The 12,417-nt window shown below is 39.7% G+C and overlaps 1 protein-coding gene across 3 annotated transcripts in view; it reads left to right on the top strand.

The window, feature by feature from the left end:
* pard3ba (par-3 family cell polarity regulator beta a) overlaps positions 1-12,417 on the top strand; it is a 135,108-nt gene that overhangs the window by 90,953 nt on the left and 31,738 nt on the right. For all 3 annotated transcript variants that reach the window (XM_067493569.1, XM_067493570.1, XM_067493568.1), the window contains 2 exons: positions 5,612-5,722; positions 6,415-6,702. In XM_067493569.1, coding sequence (XP_067349670.1) covers positions 5,612-5,722; positions 6,415-6,702 — 399 coding nt within the window. The remainder of the gene's footprint in view (positions 1-5,611; positions 5,723-6,414; positions 6,703-12,417) is intronic.

Below are 12,417 nucleotides of genomic sequence, written 5' to 3'. Positions count from 1 at the left end.
GCTGTTGGGTGACAGTCTGCTTGTAGCCTGATCCTCATTTCCGCCAGGAAACACATCAAATTTAAATAGCACTTGTTGTCTATTTTTTGCCATGAATGTTATTCTGTCTATTTGGAGCCTGAAATATTTTCCGACTGGTATCACCGTGAAACAGCGCCGTGCTGCCAGAACAGGAGAAGGAGGCAGTGTTACATCACAGCTCTCTATAGCGTTAAGCTGTCTCTGCCCTCCCATCTCTCTCTCAGGCTGATCCCCGGTTTGTTTCCTTTTCACCCTCCCTCTATCTGTCTCCCTCTTTCCTCTCTTTACTTCAAACTCCACAGAGATATGTGCACTCCTCTCCAAATACATACAGAGCAATCTAATTACAGCGATAACATTTCTGCTTGGCTGATTAACTGTTCTCCCTGTGCCTCTGAACGCAGCAGCATTGCTTCTATATATTCCTAAGCTCCTTATTCCTCCCCACCCGAGCTGCACTTTCATGGGAGCTTTAGCTCATCCATCCATCTCTCCTCTTTTCTCTTCTTTCTTTCCTCTCTGCTATTTTTTATTCTTAGTGTTTCTTTTTATTCTCCATAGTATAGAGACTATTTAGCCAGCTCTCACTTTTGTGTCTGTTCTGTCCTGTTTAGTGAATTCTTTTTTTTTTCTTACTCACTCATTCTTTTCTTTGCTTTTCTCTTTAAAATAATTCTTTTTCTAGTTTTATCTTGACTATACATAAACCGACATTTATTTCAGGTGTTTAATATCCACATTTTGCCTTTGGTTTGTCCATCTGTCCATCCCGTACCTGTAAATGTGATATTTAGAAACAATAATTCTTATAATTATTCCATGCTTTCTCCATGCCTTCTTTGCTAACTTTGTCTTTTCCTGTCTTCAAGGTCGACAGGATGTTAACCAGCTTCTTTGCAGACATGAGCCCTTCATGCTTTGTGTGTTTCACTTCATGTAGTGCTTCAGCTTGTCTGTGGGTGTGTGTGTGTCACCTCAAACACTTTATGGCAAGGTGCTCAGAAGTTTCATCAAGTCTGCCAAAGTGTGAGCCCGCACACATAATGTTCACACACATATGTCAATTAAATACTCGTCCGGAAAACCTGACTTCCTACACATATACACACAGACTTCTACATTGCCAGACACCATTCTCACATGCCTTGTTATGCCCAGCGATAAGCAACCACCCACTGACTCCCTGCAGCACAAGATAGGAAAGCTTATTAAGACTACACACACTCAATTCACACTGCAACACCGTCAGAGCTGTTGTCACAATTGCAGAAAACAAAGCTCCTGTAACGCTGAGAGCGGAAGCAGAGAGATGATTTCCTGAAAGATTTATGGAGAAAAGGCCAAAATTACTTTTTTTTACTCTACAAAGAGAAGATATTAAGTTTTTTTTTTTTTTTTCAGAAATCTGAAGCAGTGTGTTTAGACAATTATGTGTAATAGTTTGTAAAAGTTTGTCCAATAGAGTGAGCTCTTTTGCTCCTTCTGGCACCCTCCTCCTTTCACGAAGGGCTAATTGCACAGGTCAGGTTGGTGACATCACCGCACTGGCTAGCTGTGATCTCCATGTTAGTCATATAGAGCCTCATTAGAGCACAGCTAACTGAGCTCATGCACGTCACCCACCCCCTCCCTCTCTCCTACATTAATGAGTATGACAGTAGCTGTTGCAATTACAGTCAGTCCAGTTTTCTACCAGCCCTCTTGCTTTGCAGTGAGTTTTCCTTTTAAACTGTCTGCCTGCATTTACCCAAAGCAGGGTCCTGATTTTGTAAAGTGCAGTAGTTATCGTCTTCCATATTCAGGCAAATGGATTTGCTATTCAAGAAGTAGATAAGCCCACTTCTTCATATGCAGCTTTCTTCCTATTGAGAATGGATGCTGATACAATAACATATTGTATAATAGCATTTGTTTGTGAATAAACATTTAAAAATTATTCTTTAATAGACAAAGTAACAATATATAATGACAAATACACTAGCAGAAACTCTCATTTTGAGAATTTAATCCAAACTGAATAGTCCCATGTGTGCCTCTCAAGAACCCAGGCCCAACGAGGTGATGCCGGGTGACGGCAGGAGCGGCGGGCTAATGATGACAGTGACACACTAATAATGGTTCCCAGTAACTCTTGTGACAGTGGGGAGTGTATTAAGTGGGACCCCAGAGAAGCCTAACTCATCCAGACCCCCTACTTCCACCTAATGATTGTTTGATGGAGTGGTTGTGTAGGTAGATAATGCTAAGTTAATGAGATGTCCTATTCCATGAGTCTGTTTGCGGTTCCCTACAGAGTTACTATCTGTGTGTGTTTTGCCTGTGTTGATATATATTGCTGCCTACTTAAGTTTGTGTGTGGGTGCTTACCCCAGTTTGCAAGGAATATGTTGGTTTGCTGTGTATCTGTCTGAGTAACTTGCATTCACAGAGCTGTTTGTTATTTGTGTTTATGTGTGTTTGTACATTTGCTTACCTCCACTTGTGCACACAGTACAGTGCAGTTGAGCTGAACCGAACAGGAAATTAACTGTCAGATTTCTGAAAGAGTGACAGAGCAAAAATTGTCTTATGAAGAGACAGAATTAATAAACAAAACAAATAAGTGAGAGACTGTAATAAAAAAAAAGCACCAACAGAAAAAAGGAAAGCAATGTTATCGTTAACAAACAGTTGGCTTGCTACAATGGCAAAAGATGGGAGTTCTGGAGATGAAGAAGGGATAAGATAATAGGAGAGTTGAGGATAATCACCTCCCTCATGGCAGGTACATGTCTCTAATTGGGAGTCCCACCCCCATTCTGTGCGTCCCCCTTTCTTCTTCCCTCAAACAATACAGTGAGAAAAAGAGGCTTTTTTTAATTAATGCAGGTATAATGATGGGTCCAACTGTGGACTTTTGCCCCCTTGGAATGTTGATTAAGGCAGTCTGTGTGTGTGTTTGTGTGTGCGTGTGTGTGTGTGTGTGTGCGCGCGCACACGTGAGTGCGTGAAGAGGTGGGGTGGATCTACCAGGCAGCTCAGCCAGATAAACCTAGAAAAACTAGAATTTGCGGTAATCATATATTTATGGGTAATATAATTATATGTCTTTTATTGCATACTAAGATGAATAGTGCCGATGCTCCTTTTCCCACAATACTGCATTCTATATGGTTATAACTGAGTTAAGTGGTAGTCTGCTTTTACCTGCAACATAACGTGGGAAATCAAAATGGTTCCAAAATAAAAAAAATCTGCAATAGGGAAAAAAAAAAACATGATTTAGTGGCAGCACCCACACTGTTTCTGTGGCAAGTGATTTCTAGGAATTGAGGTGGAAAAACATTCCACCAACTAGGGCTTAGCACCAGTGATATATCCTAAGGAAAGCATAAAAATACAACAAGGATGTTGCATATGACAGATTTAAATTTTCTAAAATGCCTTGAAATCAAGGGGTAAGCTAGGCAGATTTTTTTTAATATATCAAGATTACTTCACCAAGTCAAAGGTAGTACTGCTCAGCCCTGAAAACAGTAAGATGTCCTCTGTGTCACAAAGCAGCTATGTCAAAATATTCCTGATTGTGTCATCAGGGTCACCTTAGTTTGAGCCCACAGGAATGCCTTTCTTAGCCACATTGGCTAAATTAGACACATGCGCAGGTTGAAGTTGGCACTATTCTGGAGTTATAAGAGATCACTTGACTCCTTTTACTGCTATGGATAATAAATTGTTACAACGAGGAATATACTGCGTGTAAAGGCCAAAAAATAATTTTATGTATGACCTTTGACAGGAAATCATTATTACAAACTGAGGTGTGTTGTTTTACAAATGTGGGCATTTGCTATGCTAGTGGAGTTTAGTAGAAATAATGTTTTAGAGAATTTTGGAAAATATAGGATTCATTGATTTTTGAGCTTTTTTTCATATTAGTAACTTAACAGACACCTCAGGATCTGCTCTGATCTTTGTAAAAGAGTAATTTCCCTTTAAATTAAAAGGGCATTTGTGTTAGTACCAGTCATTGCCAGTGTTAAAGTTCTGGGGTGGACTTATTTGAGAAGTTAATGTTATGGAACTGTGGAGAAATGTGGCACAAGTATTGTGTGGTGTAGTAAACTACTTATGTGGGTGTTTGATGAGCATTATACATATACTGTAGCAGCTTACAGTGCAACACTTAGAAGAAAATAGCAAAGAGTGGGATAAACAAGCACACTCTGTATATGAGTACATCTGTAATCAGCCAAGAGTAGTGTAAGTGACAATACGTAGGTAGACCGTGAATTTGTAGGTGCTTAAGTAAATTGTAAGTGTTCTATGTCAAATGTTTGCTTTGGGTCACAACGACTCACAAGTACAGGACATTGAAAAATAAAGTGACTGTTAACTGTATCAAAAACAGATCATGTGGTAGGTGGTCCCTCTGTGCGTCTTCAGAGCACAAGTTCGGCAACACAAATATGTGCCTTACTGCTGGCAACAATAAGCCACACAGGTACAAGTAAAGTGAGCCGATTAGCAAAAAACAACACTAATTGGTCTGCAGCATGGTGCCAGGTCAATGTGGCATCCCTGTCCAGGTTTCACTTCAGCTCCGATGCTGTGCGCTGCTCTTGGCCAGGCCAGCAGGTTACCATTCAGGCCACGTATCGGCCTGTAGCAGTAATGAGAAGTGCTTCGCTGTTAATGAGATAAACACAGACATTAGATTGACTCAGCAGGTGCTTGGAGGAAGGGGGTGAGAGGAAAAAGAAGTAGGCTAGTAGGCAAGACCAAGGAGGGAGGCGGGCATGGTGAGTAAGATGATATGCAGAAGAGATAGAAGAAAATGAAATATTTAGAGAAACGGCCTTTGTTAGTTTCTAATAAAGTATGAATTAGAGCTTTATTACAACTTGAACTTAAGTGCCAAGGATGTTTTCCATTAAAATGAGAGAATAAGTGCTACACAATGATAATGATCATGATAGTCATTATGACAAAGTTGATAAGAGAAGAGCAACACACTGTGGCATAACAGCTATTTTATTGGACAAAATGTTAAAATATTCATGCTTCATATACTGCATGACTACTGTACCCCTTTTTTCATGTGCTCACACAGTCACAGAGACACTTGCACTGTGGATTGCCAGCACCTGCTGTGGCATTATAACCATATCTATCATTAAGCAGTTCTTTTCCAGGCACAGCCACTAATGAACACATAGGCGAACTTGTGTGTGTGTGTGTGTGTGTGTGTGTGTGTGTAATTGTTGAAAAGCCCATTCAAGGTATAGTGTGTTTGGTGTGATAGCCTCTTTCATCAACTCATGCAAGCTCTGTTGCCTGAGCGAAGTTAACTGTTTCAATATAAACATCTCCAAAAGGCCACTATTAAAGAGCAAAACAATCATTTCTTTTTAAATAAAAGTATTTTTGGAAGCCTGCGGTATAATCTGCCTGGGGTTTTAGGATCATTTAGATCAACAGGATGTGGCTGAATAAGCTCACACAATCAGTCACACACAGTCAGTACACACTAGATGTCCCTTATGATGAAATACTTCAGGTCATCCAAAATTTAACCTTTTGTGTCTGTGTGTCTTCCTGTATTTTCCAGGTTTGGTAAGAAGAAAGAAGACAAGAGCAAAGAGGCAGCAAAAGGAACCAAAAACAAACTAGAGGCCCTGAGTGAAGAGGAGCTGGACAGGATTCCTGAAAAGAGAGATGGGTATGAATTAGACCTGACAGAAATATGTCTCTGTGTTGATATTTAAATGTTCAAGGTGTCAACACAGGAAAGAGCTGTAAGAACCAGAAAGTCTACATATTTAAAGAAAACCGGGGAAGTGGTAACCTAAACCTAACCAAGCTTGTGGCCAGAAGGCCGTTGGTTCCATCCCCAGACCTGCAGGGTAGTAATATAGGTGGGGCAAGTTAAAAAAAGAAAGAAGTGCCTCTCTCCTCACTCATCACCACAGTGGTGCCCTTGAGTAAGGTCCTTAACCCATTACAGTGAAGCTGCTCAGACTGGTCTAGTCACTGATCAGACTGTGTCTGTACTGTGCAACTTCCATTTAGGAGTTTATGTAACTGTTTAAATGTTATCAATGTGACCTGAAAAAGAGGAGAAGGCCTCTTGGTGAATCTACCCTGAATAAATAAAAGGTTCTTTTAAAAAATGAAAAAACGTGTTTGTCAGGGTATTAAATTTTGGTGATTGACACCTTACCTGACAAGTTGTGAGTCATCCTAAGGCAGCAACAAGCACCCACCTAGTCTTTAAAAACAAGTGCTCAGTTGAATGCGTTGCACAGCTGTCTGTCATGCCACATGCTGGTAGGTTCAAGACCAGAAAGAGAAAGTATTTTTGTATTTATACTGTTCTCATGTTTAACTGCCTTCTCCCTTCCTTGCTGTCAGCTATGATCCTCGTTACACTGAGATCCACTCCAGCAACATCACCCCTGATTCAGCCTTGCTGCCCGACATGGAAGATGATGACAGCGACCCTAACTATGCTCGCATCAGCAATTTCCGCCAGCCGCCTTCGCCCCAGTCATTTATCAGTCGTACACCCTCCCCATCAGCACAGATAGGACCCAACCTGGCTCGGGCATCCTCCGAGGAGCTGGATAGCCTCTATGCCAAGGTCAACAAGACCAGACCCCCACCTGCTCTACAAACCCAGCATCAGACACAGGCAGACAGGTAAGGGGGGGGGGGCTTTTCAAATACTTGGAAGGATCCAACTGTTTATGTTGCTGTGTTCCTGTGTAGATACAAAGAGGTTGTGTGTGTGTGTGTGTGTGTATGTGGAGTGTGCATACAACCCTGGCTTGACTGGCATGAGTGAGAGAGCATTTCCACATATCTGCATTCATGGCCTCCCAAGCTGTAAAATGCATAAAACATACAGACCACTAACAGTGTAGTAACACGCTGACATATGCGCACATATGCAGTAATGCCACACTTAATATGTGTAACACTTTTGTTTTGGCATAAATTTTAACCTCAACCCTGAAATCTGTAAAAACATGAAAAAAAAAAATTCTCTAATATTTGCAGCATGAATTGGCTTGTATGAATGTATATGCACAAACGTTTTTAACGGCCATGCAAAAAATATAAAGGCATATAGTGATTTTGCCTGTTTTTCCTTCTGTTTAAAATGTTGCAGAGATATTTTATTTAAGATCCAGCTGAGATTAAGACAAAATCACCAGATGTTCTGAAATAAAAGTACTTGAACAGAATAAAAGTTATCATATTTAATATAGTCTTTACCACAGACATCAGGAGAGTTTGTTATGCTACAGGTGATTAGTTGGGCTGAGATCAAGTGACTGAGTCATAACATTATGTTTGGCCAGAAAAACCATCTTGGTTACCTTGAGTGTATGTATGATATCAGCACATTGTGTTTATCTATACTCATGTGACTTAGCTTAGATTCCATTTACTGGCCACTTAATGCAGAAAAGCAGGTTGTTCAAAATGGTTTTCATACTTTTTCTTGGCACTGTACTCTACATATCTTTACTCCTGAAGTTTTTGAAACCTTAGATTTTAACTTGCAGCTACTTTTGTATGTGAGAGAGACAAAGGAGCAAATCTAGAGAGGATTGCAAATTTATCATTTCCCGTAGAAAATAATACAGGCCACATTAAAACTTCCCTAAACTTAAACTCTCTGACAGAAATCACTATTGACTTGCAAATCAAAAACTAAGCCCTAGACACCCAATCTCATCCAGAAAAAGAGAGGATACAGAGAGAGGGAGAAAGAGAGAGCAAGGTTGGACATGGAAAGGAGACAGATGGGAATGGAAAGCAGTGACAGACGGAGGGAGAGAGAGAAATGAGAAAAGAGAAAGAGTTTAGAGAAAGAGAGGAGAGAGACAGAGCCAAAATGGAGGAGAGAAAACATGTTAGATAGGCAGTACAAATTCGAGAGGGAAGAAGTGACAGAGGAGAAGATGCAGACAAAAGAGGAAAAGGGATAATTAGCCACAGTCTAGCAGTCTGACAGATCTGTTAGACCACTTTAGCTCTCATCCACTAGTAGTGGGTACTTCATTACCAGCCTGTTTTCTCCCTCTCCTCCCTCACTGTTTTTTTTTTCACTTGTTCCTTCTCCCTCCCCTTTTTTTCATAATGTATATTAGATAGTCTTTAGTTGTAGAATGATGGATAAGGAGCCTTCTTTGGCTTGATAACTCTCTGTGCAAAAGGGTCTCTAAAGAAAGACAGAAATGTTTAATAATAATGTTGGTGTGTGATCCCACTGTACATGTTGGTTTTATTGTGATGTCTGAGAGAATACCACAAAAAAATACTAGAAAAACCTGCAATTTTCTTATCGTTACCAAATCTCATTGAAAGCTCAAATCTAATGAATAAATGGATTCTTATAAGCACTGACAAAACAATGCAGCATGAAACCATGCTGTGACATCATTTTTAACGCGACAAATGCTGATACAATGGAGGATATCGAATGCAGTTCTTGCTTCTCTGTATGTAGCTGTTTGTGATAGCAAGGAGACATGTATAGTTTCAGAAGAGCCAGAAGACGGCAAGATCAAAGGCATCTTAAAAAGGAGCACTTGGGAAGTACTTTGTAAGAGTTCAGACGAAAAGATGACTGGTTGCTCAAATGCGACGCAGTAGTAGGTAGTAGTCAGTAGTGTGCAGTGTTTTTGTATAACCTTTTGCCATTGCCTCAGATTGATGGGAACCTTTACAGTAGCAATATCAAAAACAGCCCCTGGTACCAGGTACTATTCACAGCTTTTTCCCGATTAGGCAACAAAAAAGGTAAGTACAGTCGAATCCAGTTGAACTAGTACCGTGAAGTGGAACTTTAGACCCTATCATGGCCATTCTGACGTGCTTTAAGCAGTCAATAACAATATGTATTCATCCACAGATGAAAATAGTCCCTGGTGAATGTGCTCCTTTCTCTAGTTCGAGTAATGTTAAATGCTAAAAGCCGCAGTGCCCTTCTAACAAAGATGAAACTATATACCACAGTGGTGACCCATTTTGAAAGATTTACACTATAAGTAAAAACAAATGTTTGGGACTGGGTCCTGAAGTCAGAAGGTTATGACAGACTTTGGCTTTAGCTTATTTTCCTTGTGTCTGTTCAAAGAAAATAGACCAACTTCAGCCTTTCTTTTTTATTCATGTTTGAATCAATTCAGCATTGATTTATGTGTGTGCTATCTGGTGATAGTGTGCTAGTTGTAGACATGAGCAAAAGGCTTTATTACAACTGGCCAACAGTTTATCAAAATGACTGCCAAAACTATAACAAGTATCATTACGGTAACAAGGTCCAACATGGTAAAACATGTATAATTGAAGAGAGTAATATTTTACTCAACTCAGTAGTTGTAATAGTAATGGTTGCTTAAACAATAAGATAAAATCAATGTTGTAATAAATCAAAATATTCCTTTAAATACCATAACCACCTTGGATGATCTCAGATGTATTTCCAGCTGTTTCCATTTATGCTCTACCACCTGCAGCTTGGACGAAGAGTCGTTCACAGTGTCTGTACATCTGTTAAAACACAGCACAGTTAGCCATGTGGTTGGAACCCCCCTGCCTTTCATTTACACAGACACACGCTTGCAGGTCAGAAATAGACACACATAGACACCCACATGTAATATTTCTGCAAGGAAGCCCGCAGTGTAGCCTAGCAACAATGCTGTGTGTGGTCCAGTGAGTTTTATACCACTAAACAAAAATGAAAGGTGTAAGCTTTACTTACTGTGTGACATTCTGTGTCTGTCCATAAGTTGAGGGCATTGTTAATTTCTCCAATTTCAGTGTACTTTATGTTCCAGCAAAGCAACCCTTTATACGTAGCTGTAGCATGCAAGGTTTTATTGTTTCCAAGGGAACAACATATCTGTTTCTTTCATCTTTTCCATTATACTGTTTTAATGATGCTGAGGAAGAAATGTGCTCATTATACAAGTGGGAGATGGTTTGTGTTTGTGAAATCCTTAATGCTAATATGCAGTTATTTAAATGTTATAAAAGGTAGATGTGCACGCCAAACCCTCCGTGCATAGTCTGCATGTTTGCATAGTTTTGCCAACTGAAGCATGCTAGTGGCCCCCCGGCACACAAACACACACACTTCCTGTCAAGGCCTCAACAGTGGACTCACAGTGTTGTCTACCTAATTTACTGTCGGACATTTTCATTAGGGCTTCAATGGCAGGTGTGTACCTTGATGGGCGTCACATTTGATTAGAGCTATGCTAGAGGCTGACCTGTGCAGAAAAAAGGTTAGCTATGCTTGTCAAATTTTATTAGCCAGAAGGCACTCTTTGTAGCTCGAGCAAAAACAGTGAGATGAGATGAAAGAGGAGCGAGGAAAAGAGAGAGGCCAAAGTGGTGAGATGCAAAGAGACTCGTGAGAGGAGTGTTGTAAAATGCACCATTGTGCTAAGAAAAGGAGGAAAAGAGATGAAGGTGAGCTTGTAAGCTAAGACAAGTAAATGACACATCAGTGAGCATGCTGCCAGATTTCTACCAAGGTTCAAGCACTGGCATGACGAATACATGCAACCGAGTTTAGCTGACACTGTGACAAACTCTGATCTTTAAATCACTATAGATAGGCTTGACTAATTGATTTGGTGTATTAGAAAGAAGCTACAAGGTCTTTTGGATGTAGATTTGTTGCTGCCCTTTATGCACATTATTGGTCTTCTTCCCTGGTTACTTTTTCACTTCCTCCATCATGCTGCAGCATAAAAAGCACATTTCTATTCCCTTAAATTTAAAAAAGAAGGAAGGTGTAAAAGAAGTGCAAAGCAGTCATTATGTTAGGAAACTTCACATTAACACAGATGCAGAAATTTAGTTTTTTCAGTATTGCAGACTGAAAACACATCTTCTTGTTTTGTCAAAGAATTTGTTGTCAGGCAGCATCTGCCTGAGGAAGCGCTCAAAGAAGAAGAACATGTTGTTTCCTTGAAAAAAACACATCATTAGTGTAGACTGTTTCTGCCTTTAAGTGTTATTATCTTTAGTAGAGCTCTCATCAATTAGAATGTTTCCTTTTTGCACTAGATCAGCTTCCAGCTTTCCTTTCGTTTATTGTCAGTTACTTGAAGGAAAGTGAGTGTTAGAAGTAATCAGATTTTATTCTTATGGCGGTTCATTTGTCTGTATTGTTGTATTAGATGCTTATTCACAATGTTGGGTGTTATAGTGGTTCCTCAACCTTCTGCCTCAGTAATTTTGCTTTAAAAATCAAAACAGTGAATTCTTTTCTTTCACTTTAGTCAGCTTTACAAGCCCAAACAGGTTAAAATATTAAAGTATTTCAAACTTTTTATGGGTTTCTGCAAGGCTCAAAATAGCTGATAAGTCCAATCAGAGTATAAAGTGGTTAATTTTTTTTATGTTTGTAGGGCGGCAATAGTAAAAATATCTTTGCTTTTCTTTGACTTTGGACTTCCTCTGAGCTTCTGATTCCCAATATTAAACCAAGACAAGGAAGGAAGGAAAAACCTGCCTGCCTAAACCTTTTACCCCAGTGACTTGTTTTTATATCAGCTGGCCACAGCAAGACCAAGTCACCACACCAGCCGGCGGCAGCACACACTTTCTAATTAGTCCGCCCCCACATTGGCTAACACCACAGGATAGTTACTTTTCTTACACAGTTTTTCCCGTTCTCTTTTATATAACAGACGGTTTGTTCTCACTCTGGTTTCCTTGCTTTTTCTTTCACTCTTTTCCAAGTTTCCATCTCTTTCTTTATGGTGCTTTTTGGTCTTGCTCCCATTCTGTCTTTAATGCATCTTAATGCATTCCTGCTTCCTCTTCTCTCACTCATTATCCTACTCCACTTTTTTTCTTTTGGTGTGCCGTCAGATCAGTGTGCATTGTCAGATATTCTGAAATATGGATGAAATATGATTCCTGAAGCAGGAACACATTTGACTTAAGTGGTATCCATCTCTGTGGTTCAGCTAATATAGCAAAATAAGGGTTTATTGATTTTTTGATTACAGTATTTACATGACAGGCACTCAAGCTAATGACCGTATGAGCTTTAAAGATCTCCATACATCACACATGGGAATATTTGTGTTACTAAAATTACAGAGAACTGGTTACCTATGGTGTAATAGTGGTTCATTACAACTTTTGTCTAATTTCTGTGTTTTAGACTAATGTCCGTACTTTCAGAGGCCTGTACTTTTTGAGGTGTTTACACCATAAAAACTATGCTAGCCTTTAAAGTAACCAAATAATTATCTGGCTCAGTTAATTTCTTCTTAGCCTGATACTGGCCTGTGCTGTGGGAGCCACTCATCTTAACCAATTGAAAGTAAAAACTAACACGAGTGTACATACACACCTAAAGTGTTGGTGCTCATG

Source organism: Channa argus, chromosome 23, assembly GCF_033026475.1.
Source record: "Channa argus isolate prfri chromosome 23, Channa argus male v1.0, whole genome shotgun sequence".
Lineage (NCBI taxonomy): Eukaryota > Metazoa > Chordata > Actinopteri > Anabantiformes > Channidae > Channa > Channa argus.
This window is presented reverse-complemented; position numbering and strand designations above follow the sequence as displayed.